General features: G+C 33.3%; 1 protein-coding gene across 1 annotated transcript in view; it reads left to right on the forward strand.

Annotated features, from left to right (window-relative positions):
* The window catches only part of Dennd1b (DENN domain containing 1B), a 245765-nt gene extending 222177 nt beyond the window's left edge, over positions 1-23588 (forward strand). The window contains exons 20-22 of the mRNA XM_027945669.2: positions 15118-15197; positions 16162-16378; positions 17353-23588. Of these exons, the coding sequence (XP_027801470.2) occupies positions 15118-15197; positions 16162-16378; positions 17353-17886 (831 nt within the window). The 3' untranslated portion in view covers positions 17887-23588. The remainder of the gene's footprint in view (positions 1-15117; positions 15198-16161; positions 16379-17352) is intronic.
* The last annotated feature ends 1360 nt before the right edge of the window (positions 23589-24948 follow it).

Below are 24948 nucleotides of genomic sequence, written 5' to 3' on the forward strand. Positions count from 1 at the left end.
TATGACAGTATCTCATAAAATGTCTGTTATTTATAATTGCTTTATAAAGCTATTTGCCAAAAGGCAAACAAACAAAAAAACAAATCCATATTGTTAAGTTCCTAGAAGCTGGGTCTATGTACTTATCTGAAGGTAAGTTTAAGGTCAGCCTACCCTAATGTTCTCTTGCCTTAATTCTCACATGACAATTGAGCCACTTCCACAAGCAAAAAAAGGTTACAAGCAGAAATAAATTTAGAATACACTATTTGCATGTTGAGCAAAGAAATCGAGAGGGGAGAGCCATAGTTTACTGCTCTTCTTTGTAGTCTATTACTGTAGAAGCTTCCTTGGAGCATCCATCTTTTAGAAATGATACAATCCCATTGATTTAATAAAAACATGAGCCACTATATTGTGGATGAGACAGAAAGCTGCTGCTAGAGTCATGAGCATATTCTTTTAGGCTGATTTCCAAATCGATTATTTTTTTACTCCTAATTCCTCATGTATAATAATATGAGTAGATTAAATTTTTAACTAATTATGTAAATATTTCTAGGAAAAGTTAAATGTGGTTAAAATCAGAATCTAGATATCACTATGTACTGCAGTAACACTAATTCTTATTTATTCATTTATATTTTACCTATTTCCAAAAATACAATTTAACACCTTACAAGTAATCATAGAAGAGTAAAATTTAAATACATCTATTTAAGTTAGATAAGACTGAAGGCTGACAGAAAGTAAGTATAATAAGAAGTTGTGAAAGCACTTTTCATTCCTCAGCAGCCAAAATGAAGAGACATGCACAACTATGCAAATTATTATGTACAGGGTTTTAAGTTGTTCAGAAATTACACAATCATCCTAGGAAATAGGGAAGATGCTTTGGATCCACAGATAAATTAGTATCCCAGGGGCTCATATTTTGATGGAGTTACCAAACAGTGACAAGGATCTTTGTTTTAAGAGACAAAAACTTGTTTTTCTTTGTTTGGTCTCTTCTGTGTACAGTTTTTATTATTTGAATTGTTCAGATTCATTAATATCCTTGTCAAAGACAGTTATATTTCCTAGCCCTGGACTTACTTAGCTCTCACATGAACTTTGAATCACTTGAAAAAATAAAAACTACAACTGAAAATACACTTAAAATATATATTTTTTTCTTCCTTCTATAAGGCTGTCTAGCAGAATAATATCACTTTCTTGTGTTAGAACTGGCCTCTGAATTACATATCAAAAGGAGGGATGCTCCAGTTCCTGTCTATTTAATTCATCAAATAACCAAATTATCTTAAAAGATATGTCATGTGCTAAATTTAATGACTTAAAAGCAAGATTCTGCAGGGAATTTTAGGATTTGGTGATTCGAATAATATTCCTTTTCTTAATTTCTTTTCTGTTCCTCCGTTTTTATAGAGTTGAAACCATAAAAGAGGGCACTAGAGCAACCTTAGAAAACACGGAGAAAAATGGACAGGTTCTTGATAACAGTGAGGATCTCTCTGTCTGTCTGCATTACGTGATTCATACAAAACTCCCAACAATCCAATCAGAGGGGAAACTATTATCCCCTCCCCATTTTTCAGACTTATAAGCAGGGAAATTGAGAGATTGAGATCTTCACATAGAGTTCTTCAGGTAATAAATGGCAGAATAGGAATTCAAAAGCAGAGAGATTGCCTAACCACTACCATGGTACCTTTGGGCTGGGTAGAGTGCTTGAAGCAGACAGGCAGTTGGAGATGAGGGCATAGAGCGTTAGTGCCACAAGGTTACCTGACTGAAAAAGATAGTAGCATCGATTGAGCTGTCTTCCAAAAAGAACATCCCTTAGCAATACATGTCATTTTCCTGGGATTCTATAGACATTTAATGCATATAAAATACCTGCCACATAAAAAGTACTCAATAGTTGGTAGGTGTTCATTTATATCTATACATAATCTTGATTGCCAGGTCTTTTAGGCAGTGCCACCATCAGACTTTCTTCTCTCTTGGTAATTACTGCCCAGAGTCACTAACAATTATCTGGACACTAAAAGAGCAAGAGTTCCTGAAATTTACCTTCTTTATTTTAAGTAGGCATGACTTGAAATCTCAGTATATGATTTGAAAAGCAATATATGCCGTTATACTGGCAAATCCCCTTTTTGTCAGAATATAAGACCCTATGTGTGTTGTTTTATTGTTGGTAAAATTATCTCAGCAATGCATGTGGGTTCCTACTCCATTTGATTATCTATTTTAGAAGTAGATCTCAAGTGTAGCAATAACATTACATTTCTGGTTTCCAGTGAGAGTTGCCAGTGAAAGACTTTATTTGCATTTGATATTTATTTGATATTTTCCAAATTATAAAAATGGAATGATTTAGAATATATTTTAAAGTAAAAAAATAAAGTTTGTAATCTGGGTGCTATAAAAAAGAACAAGATCCAAAATATGTCTTGTTTTAAGCCTGTGTTCCATTATTTAGCTTATATTTGGTATAGATTGTAAATCTACAGTCCACCCCCAACAAGCAGTAATTTGTGTGCTGGTCTGCTAATTAGGATGGTTATTTTCTGTTTTGTTGATGAGGCTTAAATAAATGTCGAGGGTACAGCCATGAAGATCTCCCAATTAGGCTTCACATTTGTAAAACCCAACCCTTTTCCCTTTTGTGTGAAGATGACAGTTCTAACAGCAGCCCCAGCCTAACAGGACTCCAGGGAAAGGATCCTCCTCTGGTTTTATTGAAAACAGGGCCAGTTGGGTCCAGTGAGAATACTGCCACTGGTCATGGTGCAGAGCAGTTTTAATCCTGACAATGTACTTACCTTCTTTCATCAATTTTATTTTAGAACAGAATGCTAAATGCTGAGTGAACAATATTTAGACTATTAAGACTGTGATCTGAAGTTATTTTTAAAAAATTATAAAATTTTCGAAGAATAAGAAATTCTTTTAAATAATATGTAAAATTTATATAAATTTAAGGTTCTGCTCCATTTTAATAATATTAGCCATTCTTGAATTAGTCTGGCAATTACAGAATTATAGCATGTATTTATCTAAGTGTATGATACACACATGTACACATGCACACATACACACACACACAATTACACTAGTGAACAAGTACCGCGAGCTGAGCTGTATTACAAGTCAAAATTAACAGATGGATGGCCCTAAGCAAGGCAAAAAATCACTGTAACAAAATCTATTGAAAGTGGAGGAGTGAAGCTTTTTGTTAAGCCCTATTAAAATCCTGGTATACATATCACTTTTAACTATTTCATGTCTGGGAAAAATAACAATCTTCTTAGATTTTCTACCTGTTCTATCAGGTATGTAAAGCTGCACAAGAAAATATGAATGGAAGATTATTTTCATTAATAATATGATATAATGCAGTGTGCCTGTTAATAAATACGTTTGGAATGTCGTCAGAATTTTAACTTAAACAGTGTTTACAAATAGAAATATGTGTAATAGTCATAATAGCAACTGATAAGAGCAAGTAAATTGGTGGACATATTTTTAATATAGTCATATGGACTAATATGAACTAGTTTGAGATATGAGCAGTTATCTTTTGAATGCACAAGGAATGTGTTTTCACCATAAAATATGATCTATGAGCTTTTTCATTTCTACCTACTGTGCCAGGTGCCATGCCCAATTAATGAATGAAACTTTTCTGTCTTTTTGAGTCTTTGTGTATTGAATGGTTTGTAAATCATTCTAATGGCTTTGTGGAATATAGGACAATAGCCATGAGCTCATTTTATAATTAATGAGTAGTATACTTTTATCTGTAAAAAATATGCTCTGAAGATAATTACTTTTTTGGTTTGCATAGATTTGTAAGTAAGGCATTTGAAAGCTATATTTTCATTGAACTTAAAAAGAAATCCCAATATGGTAGCATCTTTATAAATGTGAGAAGACATTTGTCTTATAGATGATCATATTTTAAAATGCTGAAAATGAACTTGCTTCCATGAAACTTATAGGAGCAAATGAAAATGTAGGTGTTTTCTTAAATTACTTAGTCCTAAGGATAAAACAAGATGAGGTATTCACAACTAATAGGGTGTGGCTCATATTAATATATTTATGACAAACTTACTTCATAGGAATTCAGAGGATTCCGGGAATAATAGGTACACAGATGAAATAATAGATTTCAGGAAATGATATACTTGTTTTGGGATCTTTGGAAAAATACAGTCCATTGAACAGCTTTTCTGGACTGGACAGTACAGAAAAGACATAGTTTACAGAGGGAAGTAGCCACTTGCTTCTGACCAAGTAAAAAAAGTGATTGTAAATCACAAGGGGATAACTGTGTTGGAGTAATTGAAAATAATACTTAACTTTGTAAAATAAGTTTATTTTTACAAAATAATACAAATAAGTTTAACTAAATCATAATTAGCAAATAAATAAATAAATAAATTTGTACTTTAGCACTTCATTTACTTTGGCTCAATTGTGAGAACATTTGAAGCTAAAATGCTGGATTAAAGTAATTAATTTGAAGAAGGCTTCAAATGGTAAACATTTGGCTGGGCACAGTGGTGCATGCCTGTAATCCCAGCAGCTTGGGAGGCTGAGACAGGAGGATCACAAGTTCAAAGCCAGCCTCAGGAAAAGTAAGGTGCTAAGCAATTCAGTGAGACCCTGTCTCTAAATAAAACAAAAAATAGGGCTGGAATGTGGTTCAGTGGGTGAGTGCCCCTGAGTTCAATCCCTGGTACAAAAAAAAAAAAAAAAAAAAAAAAGAAAAGAAAAGAAAAGAGAGAAAGAGAGAGAGAGAGAAATGATAAACATTTGAAATAAGTTAAATGAGTGTGTGTGTCTGTTAACAAATGCCCATTAAAAAGTACTGCCAAAGAAAGTACATTGCAGCAGTCTCCATCCCAAAGTCACTCTTTCACATAGGATATATGTAGTCTAATGTATGCTAATGTCAGAGATTTTTGCAATTGATCTTTTGAGTCCACATTGAAAACTCTGAATACCATATTGTTAGTTAGAAAGTTATTTTCTCCGTTGTTTCTCTGTTGAAATAATATTAATTTCCAACAGGTCAAATTTGATTTTTGCTAAACCTGTTTAAAAAAAATAATAATAAAATCCATTATGGGTTACAAGGGTGCCATCTAGTGGAAATCATTAGTACTTTCATTAAAAGAAGAGCATTTAAATTTATAGCGCCTTTTCAGAATAGTCTCTTAGAAACACAATAGGACACACATTGAGACATTTATATTGTCATAAAATTGTTCAAGAACATTCAATCAAATAAATAGTTTAAAACTAAATATTCCTTCTAGTAACTCTGGGACGTCATTTTTTGGTATGTTTAGCTCTACTAAATAATACCTGGCATATTAAAAATAAATAATGAAAAATAATACTAATTATATAAACATATTCCATATACATTTTGAAATATTTTAAAATGTAACTCCCTAATGTTATAATCTTACCCTTCAAATTTATTGTCACAAACAACTATTATTTATTACAGAATCTTCCCAACAAAAATAAAGGTACTCAGTTTTTCCACTTCGTAAATTTAATGAATATTACCACTCTTTATGTGGAATCACAAAACTAATATTTCTCCTCCCTGTTTTTCATCCGGATTAGTTTTTGAAGTTTCTTTTTTTAAAACGAGTACCTCTTTAATTTGTAGCATTCTGATTAACAACAGCTCTCTATTAAAAAAAAAAACAAACCGAAATTTTGCAGACAAATTCTTATTTTCTCTCAGGCATCTTAGGATAAAGAAATGGCGATTTTCCTCTGGTTTTGTGTAGAGAAGTGCTTTTAAAGTTTGTCAGAGATCAATGTTAATGTTGATGAAAGGAAAAGCCAGTCATTTCCTTTGTAGAGGTTACTCCTGCTGCCTTTTAGTGTCCCCTGAGAGGGAAATTGCCAGAAATGTCAATAGATATATAACTACAGGAGTATAATAGAATCTTATTATAATCTGAGCCTGATTTATATCTATACACATTGTTATATTCTTAATACATAACATAAAACAGTAGAATGATACATAAATATCTTAAGTTAGCCTGTGCCCCCATGCCAATTACACATAGGGCTACTATGTTTGCAGCCTTCTCTGAAAGTTCTTTATGGTTTTTCTAACATTGGAATATAATACTAGTCATTTCACAGAAATCTATTCCCTTTGTGGCTTTATCAGTGTCTCTGACATTTGTAATAAATGCTTTTAAAAACTGGTTATTATTTGATTCTGAGACCAAAATATCAGTGCAATGTCTGTTGAAATTTTGACTATATTCAACATACACACACACACACACACATATACATTTTAAATCTCTCTGTACCTACGTGTGATATCACACATGCACATATATACACTTAATATATTGTGTGATAAATTTGATAAGTAAAATGTATCTATAGTTATTTTCCTAATCAAATATTTTTTAATCCTTTTTAAAAGCATAATTTATTAAAGTGGTTTAATAATATGGAAATAATATGGTTCTGTTGATTAATGCTGACTTCTGAATTTTTTATCCCAGCTAGAAGTTCATCTTCAAATTAATTAATGAAGAAAACCAAATTCTGTGTTTTATTGAGAATATAAGACAAATGGACTTGACATGTATAAGAACCCTTTTTTAAATGTTGAAATATTGAAACTCTGTCAACAAAAGTGAAATAGATTGCCATTTATCAAAGGTTTACTGATATATTTATTTATTTTGCTTTGAGAATGTTATTTATCAGTCTTGTAAAATTGTGTTTATACTGACCAATAATAATCTGGCCCTGAAAAATTACTGCAAGATCATTGGCAATATTTGCATTTTCAAATATTAAAGATCAAAAATTATGGAACAAAGTATTTTAAATCACTTGCTATATAAACAGCCTTTAAAAGTTGTCTTAAAAATATTGTTTGCAGCCATGTTTCTTGTACCCACTCAGGTGAATAATGAGACCTCCTGCGAGTAATGACCTTCTTTCCACCTATTAACACACTTCAGTGACAGACCATCTTAGGGTACCCAGCAGTGTTGCCATGGGGTGAATTTTATAAAGTCTCTGATCAACAATGGAGAAATGAAACTAAAGTACTTCATTTCCAGGATGGTTTTAAACTCCTAATCTCTGCTCAGTAAAAAGCTCTCTATAAATGGGGTTAGTTCTGATTTCTAGCATTCTGTCTAATAAAGGTATTTCTTTAGTCAAATTCTAGAACAACTTAATATTAATTAAAATAAGCTTTTATTAATGTAATTAGTGGTGCAATATGGACAGAATAGACACACCATCCTGGAGTCTAGTTTAATTCAACTATATGAATATCTAGTGACTGCTGATTGACAGTTTTCAAGATCACTTACCTCTTTGTGGCTTCTGAGAACTTTCATTTACAAATTCAGAAAGCCTTTCCTCCTTTGACCTTCGTATTCACTCTCCCTTTTACCTTTTTTTTTTCAAGAGACAAAAATGTAATATATGCACACAGTTTTATATATAATGCAGCATCACAACATATAGGGCATTTACTCTTTTTTTGTACATTCAGTTAAGTTTGAAACACTTCTTAAGGCTACAAAACAGAACATAGAAAAGTAAATATGAATATATTCATGTATAAAAAGTGATATGATAAAGAATATAAAGTACTATTTTCCTTTCAACACTTCAAAAGACATGTATTCTCCCTTTTACTTTTTTAACCATCACCCTCATCAGTTGTTAGAAACCACTTGGATGGTTTATGAACTTGAGCAACTTTCTTGAGCTCCCCAAGCCTCTTAGCCTTCAGGTCTATGACATGGTGATGATTATGTTCACTTCCATAGAATTATTGTGGGTGTTATATACTGACAAAATTTGTTCTTCCAACACTCACTAGAAGTTTCATAAATATGAGGTAATATTATTTCCATTCTATCAAATACAACAACAACCACCAGAAAAAATAAAAAGGAAGAATTAATGCCTATTATGTTTTAGAAGCAGTATGAATTAGACTGGTTGATAATACCCCTCAGCTCTTTTTTGCTGATAGTTTTTTTGTTTCATTTTCCTTGCTTTCTTTAATCTTTGTGTTTCATTTTGAATAATTTGTATTGACCTGTTTTGAAATTCAGTCTTTCTTCAGTCTGTTGATGAGCTGATTAAAACAATTCAACTCTCATATTCTGTTGTTTCTTTTTTTCATATCATTTTCACTTTTTAAAAAAAGATTTCATCTCTCTGCTATCAGCCTGTCTATTCAGGTATGTTGTTTATCCTTTTTATTCTTCTCATGTCTCATAATGCTTAATTGAGTACTGGGCCCCATGGATACAAAAAATTGTTTACATCCAGAAATGGGCAAGATTCTTCTTCTGTAATGCTGTTAGTTTAAGAGGTTGAGTCTACCAGAAGTTGCACTGGATTTGGATTTTCTTGTTGATATCATTTCCTTCAGTGGGTTGCTGTCTTGTCCTTAGGGTGGAGCCCTGCCAGTGCAGTTACTAGGTTTTCTCAGTGTTCCTACTTCACTCTCAGCTATCAGCAGACCTTTTACATCTGAGCCACACTGGGCTAATGGGGACAGGGGGAACCTCTCCATGTTTTTCACCCTCCATAGCCGCTGTTTCCTGGTCCTGGCCGTAGGGCTTTTCTGTGCTGTATCCAGCTTCAGTCTTGGGGACTATGTTCCCCTTTATTTCAGGTGCGGACTGTCTTAGTAGCCCTCTCCCTCCTCCCTGTGATAGACAAACTTCATCGGTCTGTATTTCATCCAGGGTGGATGAGAGTTACCTGTACCTCCCTCGTGGAATAGACCTCTGCTTGGTATCAATGTAAAATCATTTGCTTAAGAGAGTTTCTTGTTCCTCCTTAAGACACAGAGATTTTGCTTCTCTGTTGGATGTGAAGGAAGGCTCAAAGAAATTGAGGCTTCCTACTTGTCGCTGAGCTTGTCACCTTCTGCATACCTGAACTAGTAAGGGAGCTCTTCAGTCTCCCATCTTCACCTCAGTCTTTCTTATGAGCACTGGGTAGTGAGGTAGCCCAATTAGCAAACAAAATTATGGACATTTATGTTTGGAAAAGAGCCAAACTCCCCTTGTCTTTGACATTCCCAGCTATTCCAAATTAACATGTTGGCCCATACTTGGCCTCTAAGACTATTAAAATTTTAGCAGATTTCTTCTTACCTGGTTATATGGCAGTTTTCTCTTTCCTTGTGCTTTGCAAATGGTGAAATTGGTCCTGTCTCCCATCTCTCTTTCGAAGAGATTGAAATATATGAAATTCAGTGTATTTAGTTACCTGGCAGCTCAGGACCCTGAGAGGCTCAAGAACAATTACAATTTATTTTTTAGATTTTCCAGCCCTTTCTCATTGTCAGAGTGGGAGTGACATTCTCTTGCAGCTTTCTGCATTGCAGATGAAAGTGGAATTAGAAGCAAAAGAAATTAAAAGACAAGATTCTTGGTCTCAAGGGCTTGGTAAGATAGGAATGAACTAAAAATGATATACTGATTTTACAAGGGAACATATACCAGGTAACCTTTGAGTAGTAGAAATAAAGTGAATAAAGCTGACAAAGAATAAGAAATCACTGTGATCTGGGAGAATTGGGAAAGGGTCCTCAACATGTCAGGACCACTTCAGAATCTTCTTACTGACCTAGCCTCATGTGACATTCACCATTTATTCTCATAGCACTTCATGCAGGTATTTTTGTCTTTGAATGAAAAATGCATAAGCTCAGAGATTTCTTTCAGACTTGGGGGTAAGCAAAGTGAAACTTTTGGACAACAGTTTGCCTCAACTCCAAATTAGGGGCAGTAGCAAAGATTACATCTACCTTCAATAATTCATGTATTAAAAACACCTTAATTTTATGAAGTATAAGAATTCCATTTTCTTCATTTTCTTGCTCATCTGTCTATATTCCTTATCTCCCCTATCTAACCCCAGCCCAAGAATTTAAATTTACCTTGTATTTTGCCTTATTTGTATTTGTCTGCCATCTAGTGATCAAAATGGTTACTGCAGATCACCTGGCCCTTGTTGCTTCTGGAAGACTTCTTTCACCTTTCTACAGTCTGATGATACACTTTCTGGAGACCATTATAGTGAAAAAGAAAGAAAACATTTAGCTTTATTAATCAGCTAAACAAGACTTACTTCTTGAGGTTTCATCAGACATTGAGTTGTATGGTTTTGCAACTTAGTCCTACCCCTAAGGTTTTCTTATGATTTTTCTTTCATATAAAATAGTTTCTCTTCTCGTCTTCACCAGCCAACTTTATTTCAATCAATTTCTAGCTATATGTTTAACTTCTCTAGTAGGATTTTCTCTAATAATTTTCATCCCGTACTGATAGCCTTTCTTTTTCAATACATTTTTCCAAATCAAGTATTCACTTCATGAATTTTCATATATTCTAGATGTGTATTTTACATTTTCATGGAAGCAGAATTTAATTTTATGGTTATGTGTGTTCAGAACCTAGTAGGAGTCTGATTGAGGATGTATGACATCTTGTTTCCTATTTCATTTTAATATTTTGTATCAAAGTGATACATATTCTTTATTTCATTTTTATGAGTGTTTTTACATCCCCAAAATGTGCCTTTATTTTGTATAGTACTGGTTTCCAAGACAGTTGCTAATAGCACATCCTCTATGTAACTTGTGTTAGTATAACCCAGTGTTAGTCCAGAAACTTTTTATTATTTCAGTTTTAGTAGATGAGCAGCCAAAGCAAGCACACTTCAGAAGATTCTATACCTCCTTACTTGATCCAAGAATTTACTATTGTTTGTAGTATGTAATTGCAGTTCTATATTGTTAGCATTACTAGTCTATACACTGAACCTATCTTTTCATTATTAAGAATGTTTCTATTTGACATTAATTATAACTAGCATTACATAATTACTTTAAATAATGTCTGATCAGTAATTTACATAAGTTTTCATCTATGCTGTCTGTTAAAGTCTTAATTGAATTACATTCATGCAGTGAGAAGAGTAAGTTTTAAAATCTTACATTCAGGATTTTAGCATTTTTGTCTTGTACTTTTTAATGTCTTCTGAAGAAGAAATATCTTTTTCATTTCTTTTATATGACTCATAGCATTGAAGAAAATAGCTTGCATGCTGCAGGTGCTTAGTGAATGTTTATAAAGGAAGAGATGCTAAGAGGCATGGCTTACTACCTTGCTTTCAGTAGGTTCTCAATTAAGATTTGATTAAGTAGCTTTTAATATTATTCTTCATAATCTGGACCTACAAGTCTAGGATATATTCCTTGCCTATCCCACCAAGTTCTCACTTGCTTGCTAGATCTCTGACCTCCTCCACTTCCATATAACCACCATGAATTTAAATTTTTCCAGCCTTTTGCCTTTTTAGAGTGTGTCTGCCATCTAGTGATCAAAAAGGTAACTGCAAAGTTTAATGGGCCCTTTGAGGAGCCCTGTGTACCAAGTTAATTCACAGCACACCACTTTCCCTGATGGTCCCACCACAGACACTTTGTATGTATTGTTAACTATTACCATCATCTCATTAAAATCAGCTAACTGTTGAGAGCTCAACTCAAAAAATCTTTCAGAGAAAGACTTCCTTTGACCTCTCAGGTTAGGTCAAAGTGCTTTTGTTGCAATCACAGCTTAGTACAAGTTAATTTTAGTCATAATTTTATGCTTATTTGTATGATTATTCACTTTAATTCATGTGTAATTTACTAGAAGGTAATACCCATGAGGGCAGAGAGCCTTCTTCTTTGTTCCTCTAGCATTAGCCCAGTACCTGGCACATGGAAGGCACTTCTTTAATCTTTGTTGAAGGAATGAATATAACAGTCATCTATACCTCATGGATCCTTAAAGTGCTTATGTTAGTCAGTCAGTAGGGTAGTTTCTTACTAGTTGTTTAACTCATTGAATAAATACTTTGAATAAATACTCAACAGAAACTATCTACTTTGTATGATACTCATTTACTCAGAAAACATTAACTGCCTACAACAAAGGATAACTATTATCAAAAAGTAAAACTATGAATCATTTTATTTAGTTAATTAGTGAGGAAACCAGTGAGATAATACAAAGGACAGTCCATAGGTCGTTGGAAATATTGAAATGCTAGCAGATGCAAAACTCTGTTAGACAAAGGTTAACAGTCATAGAAAATTATTAATATATTAATCAGTTTTTTCTTTCTAATTATAATTATGTTTTGGAAATTGATCACAGGATACACTGTTTAATACCATTCCCATATAGAAGTGATGAACCCTGGTCTAGGTAGGAAATATGAAATCCTAATTCAGATGTGCTTATGAAGCCCACATTATGACTTTGATGCTACAGATTTCGGGAAAAAAAATAGTAGCTTCATTTTTTAAAAAGTTGGAATTGAAATAAAATCATCTACAATATATGCAGGAAGCTGTAGGATATAAAGTAAACTATTAGGGAAGAAAATGATCTAAGGATTTGGAACACAACAGAGAACGACATGGATTCGGTTTTCTGGTTCCTATTTTTGACTGTGTGTGACTTTGGGTATATTATGAAGCCTATGTGGGTATTCTTCCAGATTTCTTGTACAGTCCTTTAGACACTAAGTGAGTGCTTAATGGAAGAATTTAATTAATTCAATTCTGTATTCCCAGGACCTAACCCCGTATATATGTGAGAATGCTTTGTAAAATACTCTATATATTGTTATATATTTATTTTCTGATCATCCTCTTCTATTAGTTCTTAAATTCTAATGATATTAACAAATGGCAACATAAAGTCCCAGATTTCTTATAGTTTTGCTCATTTAGTTTTAATTTTGATTTCTTTCATCAAAAAGTTAAAGGTAAGACCAATTGGCTGGCATAATGCCGTATACGGGGTTCAATGCAATAATAATGTCTTGTCTTTAGAAATAAAGAATTGTATTATATTTTGTGAGTTGGGGGATGAAATATATTTTCCCCAAAGAAATAATGTTGTGAGTGGTGATTCTGCAAATTTTCACTTAACTCATAAACCTCCAACTTACAGTAGTATGATAGTAAAGTGATACTACGGTTTTAGGTCATCCCCTTTATTTCTTTTCTTTTCTTTCTTTTTTTTTTTTCTTTTGCAGTAGTAGGGATTAACTCAGGGCCTGGTATGGGCTAGGCAAGCACTCTACCACTGAGCTACATGCACCCTGGTCCCTCCCCAAATATATTTATAATCACCAGCCTTACAGGGAACTTAGAGGAGTAGAGAAGAATAGATCAGTGCTATAGGTTGCAGAAACTTGCTTATTAATTTTAGGTGCAATAAAGGCAGTTATCTGGGTTGGAAAATAAAAATGAGAAGACAGAAAATTATTTCTCTGTGATTTCATGGCTGAAGTGTACACATTCATGTTCACTGTTGCCTGTCTCAAACAATAGCATGCATTCTTAAGCAACTAAAACATACAGATTCTGGCCTTTAAATGTCATTTTCCACTTAGAAAAACTAGGAATCTTTTCTGAGGTTATGTCAAAGAACACAGGAACCAACTTTAAAGAGCTACCACTGATGAAGGATGGGATAATTTTTTAAAGTTTCATTTTGAAATATTTCAAATATGTGTAGTAGTAGAGAGACACTTATTAATATTTCCCAGGTTTCTTTCATGTACTTTCAGTAACAGTCAACTCAGGGTCAGCTCATGCATGCTCCTTCTTCCATCACTGTATTATTTTGAAGTAGAAAACCAACAGTATATCGGGCTGGGGATGTGGCTCAAGCAGTAGTGTGCTCTCCTGGCATGCGTGAGGCCCAGGTTCGATCCTCAGCACCACATACAAACAAAGATGTTGTGTCCGCCGAGAACTAAAAAATAAATATTAAACAATTCTCTCTCTCTCTCTCTCTCTGTGTGTGTGTGTGTGTGTCTTCTATCTTTAAAAAAAGAGAAAACCAACAGTATATAATTTAATCTGTAAATGTTTCAGGTTCTATCTCTAAAAGATAAAGGCTATTTTTAAATCAAAATCATGGTGTAGCTAGGTGTGGTGGCACACACCTGTAATCCCTGTGGCTTGGGAGTCTGAGGCCAGGAGGTCACAAGTGTAAAGCTAGCTTCAGCAACTTAGCATGTGGCACTAAGCAACTTAGCGAGACCTTGTCTCAATATTTAAAAATTAAAAAAAGGGCTAGGGTGCTTAGTGGCTAGGCACCCCTGGGTTCAATCCCTGGTACTTGTACACACACACACACAAAAAAAAAAAAAAAAAAATTATGGTTTAAATTTTTAAAATGGGGCAGTTTGAACACCAAGAATAATAATAACTATGGTGTATTGAACCATATTAAATAATATGTCATGCTTATAAAAAGTCCTTATGGCTCACTTTTAGAAATTGTTAGAGAACTAACTCATTACTCTAAAAATTGTTAAATAAAATGAAACAGTTGGTGATTTATCCTCTCTCTTCCCATGCACATTGCACTTTGGGATAGCTAAAGAAAGTTGTTCTTTAGAGAATGCCCTGAAATTAATATAGAAGGAATGCTCTAGAAAAGCATAATTTTGCAGTTCCTAAAGAAATGATGGATTTAGTCAGTGGTTATCATAAGTCATGAGAACTCTCAAAACCCCCAGAATCTTTGTTGAACCAGAACCTACATTTATCTTTTTATAAATTGCTAAAAGATTTATGTACACACTAAGGATTGAGAAGTACTGCTCTAAAATACTTGGGGTGGGGGAGGAGTATGAGCAGGGAATAAAAGAAAGACAAGTTAGGCAAATACTGATGATTGTTAATACTGTGTGACAGGTGCATGGTGGAGGTACGGTTGGTACTCAGTCAAATATACGTAAATCAAGGTCTGTGCAACTGTGTGCTTGTGTGTGTTCAGTCCACTGATTTATTTTTCATTATTAGTTTGCAGAACTATTAAGTGTTGAGATGAATACCAACTGTTTTCTTTCATTTCTTCTTTCCTTGTTTGCCAAGTTACTGGGTAACCTTCAAAAACTTTCTTTTGAAAATGTTCCTGATAAAATCACATTGTTACTTTAAAATTTACTAAAGATATTTGTTTTAAACTCTGAAAGTCATTTTATTGTTCAATTTCTTTGTAGGCACGCTTAAAAAGGCCTCTTAAGAGCCTGGATGGTGTTCTGTATGACGATGAGGAGGACGACATTGAAAGAGCAAGCAAGTAAGTCATGGAGTGTGGTGTCCTACCCAGGGCGTGGCTTGGTAGCAAAGCCTTAGGCTACAAAGGATGTCTCAAAGAATGCACACTCCTGGAGCTCAGGTTTTACTCCCTTGCAGTGTCCTTCCGCAAAAGTAAACAGTGCTCTTGGGAACTTTGTGGAGAATGTCTTGGGACAGGAAAGAAAGACAGGCCTGAAATACCTTGTTCTTGGAAAGCAGCAATGTCTAGAGACTTTACTATCTGGGATGGTGATAAAGAAGACATAAAGATAAAGGTAAAGATAAAAATAAAGAAGACACCTAAATTAGGCTCTTACCCTTATGCTGAAAGGGGCAAGTTTAAATATGAGGAAAGGTGATAATCAAATTGAATTGAGTGAGACATTTCAGTACAGGATAATATCAGAATATAAAAATTTAGTACAAATGTTAAAATCAATTATATTATTAGGCAAGGGAAATAATAGTGTAGACTTCTTAATAATTTTGATATATGGGAATGACAAAATAGACAGTATTTTTCTACATTAAATAAATGTTTTATATAAAAAAATATGCATTTCTCTATAAAATAAGTGAGTAAATAGAATGAAAACCATATAAAAATATTGAAAGTGAACTTGGGCTATTACAAACTTTCTAAGTGTTCATGTGAATATTTCTAAGGTAAAGGGCCCAAATCCCACAGGATTAAATGCTGTGAAAAGCCCTGCTGCTTCTAGATGGCTAAGGTACCATAAACTTTTGGTTCTTAATGCATGTACTTAAATTTCCAGTACTTGAATTGGTGCATAAATAACTAAGAACAATTAGTTTGACCATGAACCAGTTATTGGTTTTTGTGTTGTTCCACTGTGAAATGCTGCTATGGATTTAAAACCATCTCATTGATTAAATGTGGTTGGTGAGCTGAGACACAGCATCTCAGGGTGTCCACCTACTATTGCATGTTTTATTTTCTCCAGGTTATCTTCTGAAGATGGCGAGGAAGCTTCTACTTATTTTTATGAAAGTGATGACTCTGTTGAAACAAAAGCAATGATTCCTTATCCAGGTGAAATGGACTTGTTAGGAGAGATCCTCGACACACTGAGCACACATAGCTCAGATCAAGGAAAGCTGGCAGCTGCAAAGAGCTTGGATTTCTTTAGATCAATGGATGATATTGATTACAAACCTACGGTTAGTTGACCATTCAGCTTATAAAAGTAAATGAAAACATTCTTGCCCTTGCTGTGATTGACTGATCTTATAATCTTAGTTGGTGGAAGCATTTAACCTCTAAATAGGTGTTCAAACCTCAAAACTGGTATAATTTAATCACTAAGAATTATTTCCAATAATAAAATTCCTATATTTTCCCTTACACTTAACCTAATTCTGGTGATTATTACTATTAATTGAATTTTTTGTCTGGAAGTAATTTTTTTTATAATCTAATTTTATAGTTGTCTTCTTTGGGGGAATTTTTAAAATGTTAAGTGTTTCTATCTTTTTATTTTACTTCCTGGGTTTTCAGAAAAGTATAATAAATGGATTTTTTGAGTCATTTTCCATCTTCTTACTTCCAAAATGAATGGTGTTTTAAACAAAATTGAACTAAAGCCAGGCACAGTGTTGCACACCTGGAATCACAGCAGCTCAGGAGGCTGAGGCAGGAGGATTGTGAGTTCAAAGTCAGCCTCAGCAACTCAGGGAGGCCCACAGCAACTCTAACATTAAAAAAGGAGGGGGAGGGCTTTGGGGATGTGGCTTAGTGATTAAATGCCTCCAGGTTCAATTCCTGGTATTAAAAAAAATTAAAAATAAAAACAATTGAATAAATGCTTTAAGTACATGAAGGTTAATAGTATGAGCAATGGCAACCCTGTTCTGATTGTAAGAGACTCCAGAACTTGGCATGAATTATATAGTCTAGTTTGAATTTGACAGGTGACAATTATAAAGACATAGAGACCAAAGTCCATCACATTTCATTCCTGTTCATAGAACGATTTAGAGGTGTCAGAATAACTGTCAGTGCTATAATTCCCCCTGGGAAGAACTTTAAGTTGCCAGTCTTGAAAGAGATGAACATTGATTTCAAAATGAAAAAAATGCTGCTAAAGTAATGCTGTGATCTTATTAAAAGTGTTCTGAATTTGTTATTCTTTCAGAATAAATCCAATGCTCCTAGTGAGAATAACCTGGCTCTCCTATGTGGAGGTTCTGGTGATCAAACAGAGTGGAATCTCGGGCAGGACGATAGTGCTCTCCATGGTAAACACCTCCCTCCATCTCCCAGGAAGAGGGTTTCCTCTAGTGGCTTGACAGATTCTCTCTTCATCCTAAAAGAGGAAAACAGTGAAAAACACCTCAGTGCTGACAATTTGAGTAACCCTACTGTGGTGGAAAAGCCAGATCTTACTGCAGGATTGAGTTTTCCAATAGCTGTCACTGAAGTATCCCAGACTGATAAAGGAAGAAGAGAAAAGAAAGAAACACTAAGCCAGATTTCAGATGATCTGCTTGCGCCCAGCCTTGGGCAACGTCCATCTACTTTCGTTCCTTGGGAGAAAGAAGGGAAAGTCAAAACAACTTCAGAAGATATTGGACTGCTCCATGAAGTAGTGTCATTATGTCACATGTCATCTGACTTCCAACAAGGTTTAACCATTTCAGAAGAAAATACAAGGGGAAACCAAGCTTAAGTCACCAATTAAGGGTCATTCACTTGCATCTAAGCTTCTATGGAAACATTTTGGGATTGCCTGAAATTTATGTAGTAAACAAAATCATTTGTAGGAATGATAACTCTTGCTACTATTTAATTTTTTTTTTATTTGGAACAAACATTTCCCCCACTTGTTCATCTTGTGGATATGTATGTTATCCATCGATTTTAAAATGTAAAGTGAATTCTTCTACTGTGCTATTAAATCAGGTACTAGTTTGTATGTATGTCTAAAGTAAGTATTGAACATATGATTTCCCAGTATTTGGTGCTTAAATGCCATTCATTTATTTAAACTAAGTATGCATATATAATTCTTGCATATAACCAGTAGCTATTGTACTAATCTGGTTGAGCATGAACCTGATCAGGATGTCAAAACTAGCCTGAAACTGATGAAATTGTTAACCCACTAATTGCCTTAATCTTAAAACTATATTAAGCATACTTTAATAATGTATGAAATTACATGTAAACTTCGAGAGCTAAGTTATTTGTCCTTCAGAGCAATAATGCCTTTTTCTATTCATCAATTTAAGATCAAAATTCATTTTTTAAGGCTCAAAAGCTCTCTTGTGGAAATATTTAATTTGCTTTTATAAGGACACTGTAGCCATGTTTTCCAAAAGGTATAAAGCTATAAATTTACCTTTCACTCAGTGAAATATATGAAGTGCTGAATTGCAATGTGAAGTTAATGACTTCTGTTTACAAATGAGACACGTACAGCATTTTCAGTCTCTGTGTATGCCTTTGCTAGCTAGGGGTTCACTGCAAGAAGGCCAAATGCAATGTAAACTTGTCCAGACTAAAATTTTCATGTCTTTTTTCTTAGCTAATCATTTTCCATCAAAATGCTTCATATCATTATCTCAGATTTATTTTTTTTCAAATAACTGATTTTGTATGTAGAAGTTTTAGATTTATAGAAAAATTGCAAAGACAGTGCAGAGAGTTCCCACAATAGCCCTGTACTCAGTTTCCTAGATTATTAACATCTCACTTCGGTGGAATATATTTGCCATAATTATGAACCAGTATTGATAGTCCATACGTTATTAAGATTTCTGCAGTTTTTCCTTAACGGATGCTTTCTGTTCTAGCATCCCATCCAGGACACCATATTACATTTATTTGTCATGTTTCCTTAGGCTCTTCTTGGCTGTGGCAGTTTATCTTAAACTTTTCTTGTTTTTGATGACCTTGACAGTTTTGAGAAGTAGTGGTAAGATATATTTCAGGGTACCCCTCTTGGAATTTGTTTGATTTTTTCCCCTCCTAATCACAATAGGATTATGGGTTTGGGGGGAACAGGTCACAGAAGTAAAGTGTCATTTTCATCACATTATATCAACATGTTTTGTGGATGTTGATGTTGATAACCTGGCTGAGGTAACATTTGTCAGGCTTCTCCAACATTAATTTATTCTTCAACCCCCTTTCTACACTGTGGACTTTGGAAGGAAGGAGTTAGGCTTCATCTCCTTTAGGCAGAGGGTTATTGGAATAAATCATTTGGAATTCTTCATGGGAAATTTGTCTCCCACAAATTTACTATTAAGCTTTGGAATTCATCTAAATTACATAATTACTTCGTGGTAGGGCAGACTAGTGATGTTATGGCTAATTTATCTCTGTATACCTATTTTCTGTAGCCTCAGTCATGATTATATTCTTTTAAAAATACCTTTTTTAAAGAAAAAAGAAAAAAAATGTATGAGAAACCATTCAAGAACTCTAGTAAGACACCACTGCAAATATTTACTGAAGAAGTATAATTTCAGTTAAAAATCTAAAAGTAGGTTTGTTTAAAACATTGCTTAAAATTATTTATTCAGGTCAGTTTTTTAAAAATTACATTTCAAAATTAAAGGAGTATATTGTAATCAGGATGATTAATCATTCGTAATTGTAAAAGAAGATGAATCTTGTTTTCCTTATAAGAATGGGTTCTAATATTAAGGAAAAAGTTTTTAATCTTTATTTTATCATAAAAGTAAGATTCAGAGTTCTTGTCAAATTTTGCCTTTATATGTTCATTTCAAATTCCAGTTTAATTTATTGAAATATGCAATAAAAAAACTCCATATATCAGAAGAGCTGTTCTAATTGAGAAGTAAAAAAGGCTACTCTGATGGTTAATCTGCTTGGCAAATGCTCCATTATTTGTGAAAGAATACAAAGCCATCTTTTAATACAAATTTTGAAATGAGGTATTTTTTTTCTCCTTCAGAACTCAGTCTGAAGAATGAGATGATCATGAGTGTAACAGACCAGACTGGGGTGTCAATTGACTTCTTAACAAATAGCATGGCCACAGAAATTTATGTTCTTTTTCTAACTTTCAGTCATCTCACAGCATGTTTGGCTCTAATACTATGTTGTTTTGAGGATACTTAGCCACTCACAAATAGCGTTAATTGTCTTAAGGAATTTTAAAGTGATTTGTGCCTTATTTTTACATACAAAATTAGATGTTTTACTCTGTTAAAGACAAAAGCAAAAACAAAATTCTACCTGTTATTTCTGAAAAAAAATCCAGAAGACCATTAGCAGATATTGGCATCTCAAAACATTAAAGTTCTGAGTACTCAGAATCTGCTTTTAAACTAGCTTCCCAATATTTAGGTAGATATACTGCAAATGAAGTGAAATTAGCATGAATTCTGAAATAAATAAGTTTTGTTTTCTACTGTGCCATATTTTCTGTTTTAACTAAACCAGATTACAAAAATTCCCTCACTGTTTGAAATTTTTTCAAAAAAAAACAGCACCTCATCTTTAGCAAAATTATATAAACTTAATGACTTTTGATTTTGTGATATGATCATTTATATGACCTCTAAACTGAGTCATGACTCTTCCTGAATCTTGCTGTAGCTTTTATTGTTTTGCCCTTAGATTGCATCCATGGTCTTTCAGGGAAATAGAGAAATAGTATATAAATTTAGCGGCTGTTGTTTTGTTTAGTGAAAATGTTGCTAACTGGCATATTTTTATGATTAACTACTTTAGCAAATCTTAGGCAATAAGATTTATTAAATAAAGCATGATTATTTTTCCAACTTAAAACTAATAACTCCTTCGTTTTAAAAATATGGACTTTTAAAACCAGTCACAAGGTACGATAACTGAAGGTGCAGGTGAAATAAAATAATTAACATTGTTCTTGCTCTGAAAGGAATTGCAAAAGTATTGAAATAATAATATAATAATGTGCTTTGCTTAGAAGTTATCAGCCTAAGATTCGAAAGTCAAGAAAGATGTTCTTTTTTTTAATACCTGCTTAATCTAAAGCATGTTCTAAGTACAGAACTAAAGTACCATATCTGATTTCATTAACTTTCCTAGTCATTATGCTAATTATAATAATGCTGCTAAGATATCTTTCAGAGACTGATTGTCCTTGTTTAACTGATTTTCTGTCAGATAAGCAAGTGGCTTATTCCTCTGTGGGGAATGATGCTCCTTTTCCATGCTTAGGGCCACTTTATTCAGTTTAGTAAGAAGTGAGGGTGTGGACGAGAATCCAATCATGTTGATAAGAATCCAGTTTTTGTAATATGAAATGAATTGCATTCTGCCTCATATATAACAACTTAGAATAAATAAATAATTTAACTTTTTTTTAAAAAATCCAGTTTTTACTTTTTTCTCTTATCTTTATAATAGCATTCTCTAGAAACAGGTCCTTCCATTTAAATTAAACTAAGTGACAATGCTGTTATTAGGATTTTATGCTAATATTCTAATACTAGAATCCAGGAAATCTAATGAATTATTTATTAAATAAAATGATGAAGTAGATTCCTGAACAAGAGGAGAAAACTGAATATTCTTATAATCGGTAGACCTTCATTCTTTATTTGAAAATTCAGATTGATTACTTTCATGAATAAGTTTTCTAATGAGAACTCCATTTTGTTTAGCATCAAAGAATCTGAATCTAAGAAAATATTTGTAAATGAGAATATAAATTCAGGAATGTAAGATGAATCTCCAAGTTTAATTCCCCCAGAGCAATTTTTAATATAGGAAAGAGTTTTTAGAAACCTTGTGTCAGTACTGACATTTTTTCTATGTGGAGCCCAGTAATATGGTTAGTGCATGTTTCATAAAACTTCTTTAAAAGCCAGATTGGTTTTGAGCAAAGCAGTTAACATTATGATCTGGTTAAGGAATACAAAATTATGTACATTTAGACCGAGATGTATTTTATTTTACAAAATAATAGGATTTTGTGCAATATTTTTTTTCTTCCATAATTTAGTTAATATAAATATGCACATCTGCTTTTCTAGCAGATGCCTTAAGGTCATGTCTTTCAGTATTTGCATAAAATTGTATGTAGCAATGTTCTGTGTGATTTTAGGAAAAAATATTCTTTATATTGTTGGCGAGAAAAATGTTTTTTTTATTTAAAATAATTATGGATATTGCATTATTGTATCATAACTAACTGCCTCAGCATCAATAAATATGCAATAAGAAAATCCTGTACCTTATATTACCAATACTGTTACTTTAAAAGAAATGTTTATGGTACAAACTGTTGATTCTATGTGAGTACACTTAACACATAAGTCTGTTCTGCACAACATAAATTTAAATGGCATTTGTATGGTGATGACCACGTATATAGATTGTAACATCATTTGTGATGAATCTTTGCTAAGATTTATAAAGGGCATTGCCAATACTTTTTAACTGTGTGTAAATTAAGTTAATTTTTGTATAATGTACAGTTTGTTTAACCTTAGAGCTTCTATAGATTTCTACTTTTATTATACTTGAAAGAGGCAGAAAGCACTGTGGAAAATTTGTAGCCCTGGATGTGATATGCAAATATACCAAAAAATAAATAAATAAAACAAGGTACTCAACAGCAATGTTAACAGAATGCTTTGTATCCAGTAGGCTATGTTTTTTCAAGCCACGTTTTAGTTTAATGAAGTAATTGAAGATATACAATCTTTTATCTTAGAAGGTTGTAAAGTTGCAAATGATTACCTCTTTGATATGACAAACATGTACGTCTCTTCATCTCTGCTATTTCAGTTCTCAGATGAGAGCCTTGTTGAGATCCATTAATGAATCCACCTTCTGGTTGATGATATGCTGTTTAGAACAGAACCAGTTTAGAACACTGTGCATGTTAAATGCACTGCATGTGTCAAGTCACCAACCTTTAGATATAGTTTTCATAGGTTATTTTGAGAAATAATCACATACCAAAAATTAGATTTTAAAAATCCGTTATGATTTAGCCATGCCTAAAACAGCAAAAAATAGAAACTGCATGAATCTTACAACTTAAAACACATAAAGCTTTTTTACAAAAGGTGACATGAAGGGTTCAAAAGTGAACTTTTCCAAAGCTTATTTCTTTTGCTTTAGATGAAGAGTTACTTCAAAGGACTGAAGATCTTGAGCTTTATGCTCAACATGATAACAGGTATCTGTAAAAACTTACTAGGCATTGAGATTTGCTTCACTGTTCTTGCATCCTTGAGGCTACAGTATAAATCATCTCCAAAGTTGACTACTATTGGGAAGACATTGTGTATAAAATTATTGCTTTGGGACTTTTAAATATGAAAAAATAAATATTGGATGAATTCTACATTACCATAAAGTACCCAAGAATGCAGATATATAATAAAATTGGTCACAATCAAACTTTGTGTGGTGCTGATTCTTCTTTCATAGTTGACCATTAATACCCCTCAGAATTCTAGGTGAATGACTAGAAGGACCCTGCTACCCTCATCTCTAAGCTTTGTAACTGCTGCAGAATCTTTCTGATAGGGTATGCACACTGTTAGGTATAGTAAACATTTTATTAGGTTCTGAAAAATCATAGGCAAATAGTTAAGTAAAGTGTCACTGATTGTTTCAGAGCAAGATCTAAGCCAGAAAACTTTGTTTATTGACCCAAATGCCTAAGGTTCTGGGATAGAGATCAAATATGGCCAAGTGCTCCAGGGACTGGCAGAATTAACTTCTCATCCAAGACCTACAGTCTACTAGATTGTCCTTAAGTTTAAATGAAATATCCTATAAAATTTTTATGGTCATGACTCTGGTAATTTCTTGTCCAGAAGTAACAGAGTGAATTACAGGACGTAAAAAGTTGTACTACATACACGGAAAATATAGCATTGATAGCTAAAATATAAGATACTGTATAATGGAAGGTTCTAGATTAATTAAAAACCTTCCCCAGGTTCTACTATTGATTGTGGCTTAATAACTTCCCTGAAGTTTTGTTTTCTCTGTATTTTAAACAAAAGTGTCTGTTCTTAGAATTATGTAATATTTATTGAGAAACTTCTGTATGCATAGTAGCTGCCATGTAATTTGAGGGATAGAAAATATTTGTAAGTATCAATTTGAGTTTGAATTTATGGTGATTTGGAGTATGCAGTATAAAATACAACTCTAAAATCTTAGGTCTTATCTAATCCAGTGTCGTCTTCTTAGTTTTTCATTAGAATCACCTGGAGAGAAAAAGAAAGAAAAAGAATAACCAGATGATTGGGCCATACTCCTACAAATTCTGCAGTACCTTCTATAGTTAGTTTTTTGTAGACATGAAGAAACTGAAGTTCAAGAAAAACAGTGATATCCTCAAAGTTCCATAGCACCAAATGGCCACATTGGGATTTGAATTGCAAGCTATTAAACAGAAATATGGGATAGAACTTACATGGCATGCCCAGCATGTTTTCCCCTTTAATATTAGACAATGTCTTTTTTTCCTTTTTATTTTTTCAAATTTTAAAGTTTTATCTTGTACTGAAATTTTTGGTATCTTTTTGAGAGTTTGTATTAATGCTTGATTTTCTCCTTTTCATTTTTTTTCTATTTTTCATACTCCCCAGCTAGTCTCCAATTCCATCTCAAATATTCTCTCTTTTGTATGTATGCATGTTCCCTCTGCTATCTTTGTATTCTCTCTTCTCTGTCCACCTTATTTGATTGGCATGTATTGGGGAGACCCACTTGGGTTATGCAGGATAACCTCAGAGCATGTAGA

Source organism: Marmota flaviventris, chromosome 12, assembly GCF_047511675.1.
Source record: "Marmota flaviventris isolate mMarFla1 chromosome 12, mMarFla1.hap1, whole genome shotgun sequence".
Taxonomy (NCBI): domain Eukaryota; kingdom Metazoa; phylum Chordata; class Mammalia; order Rodentia; family Sciuridae; genus Marmota; species Marmota flaviventris.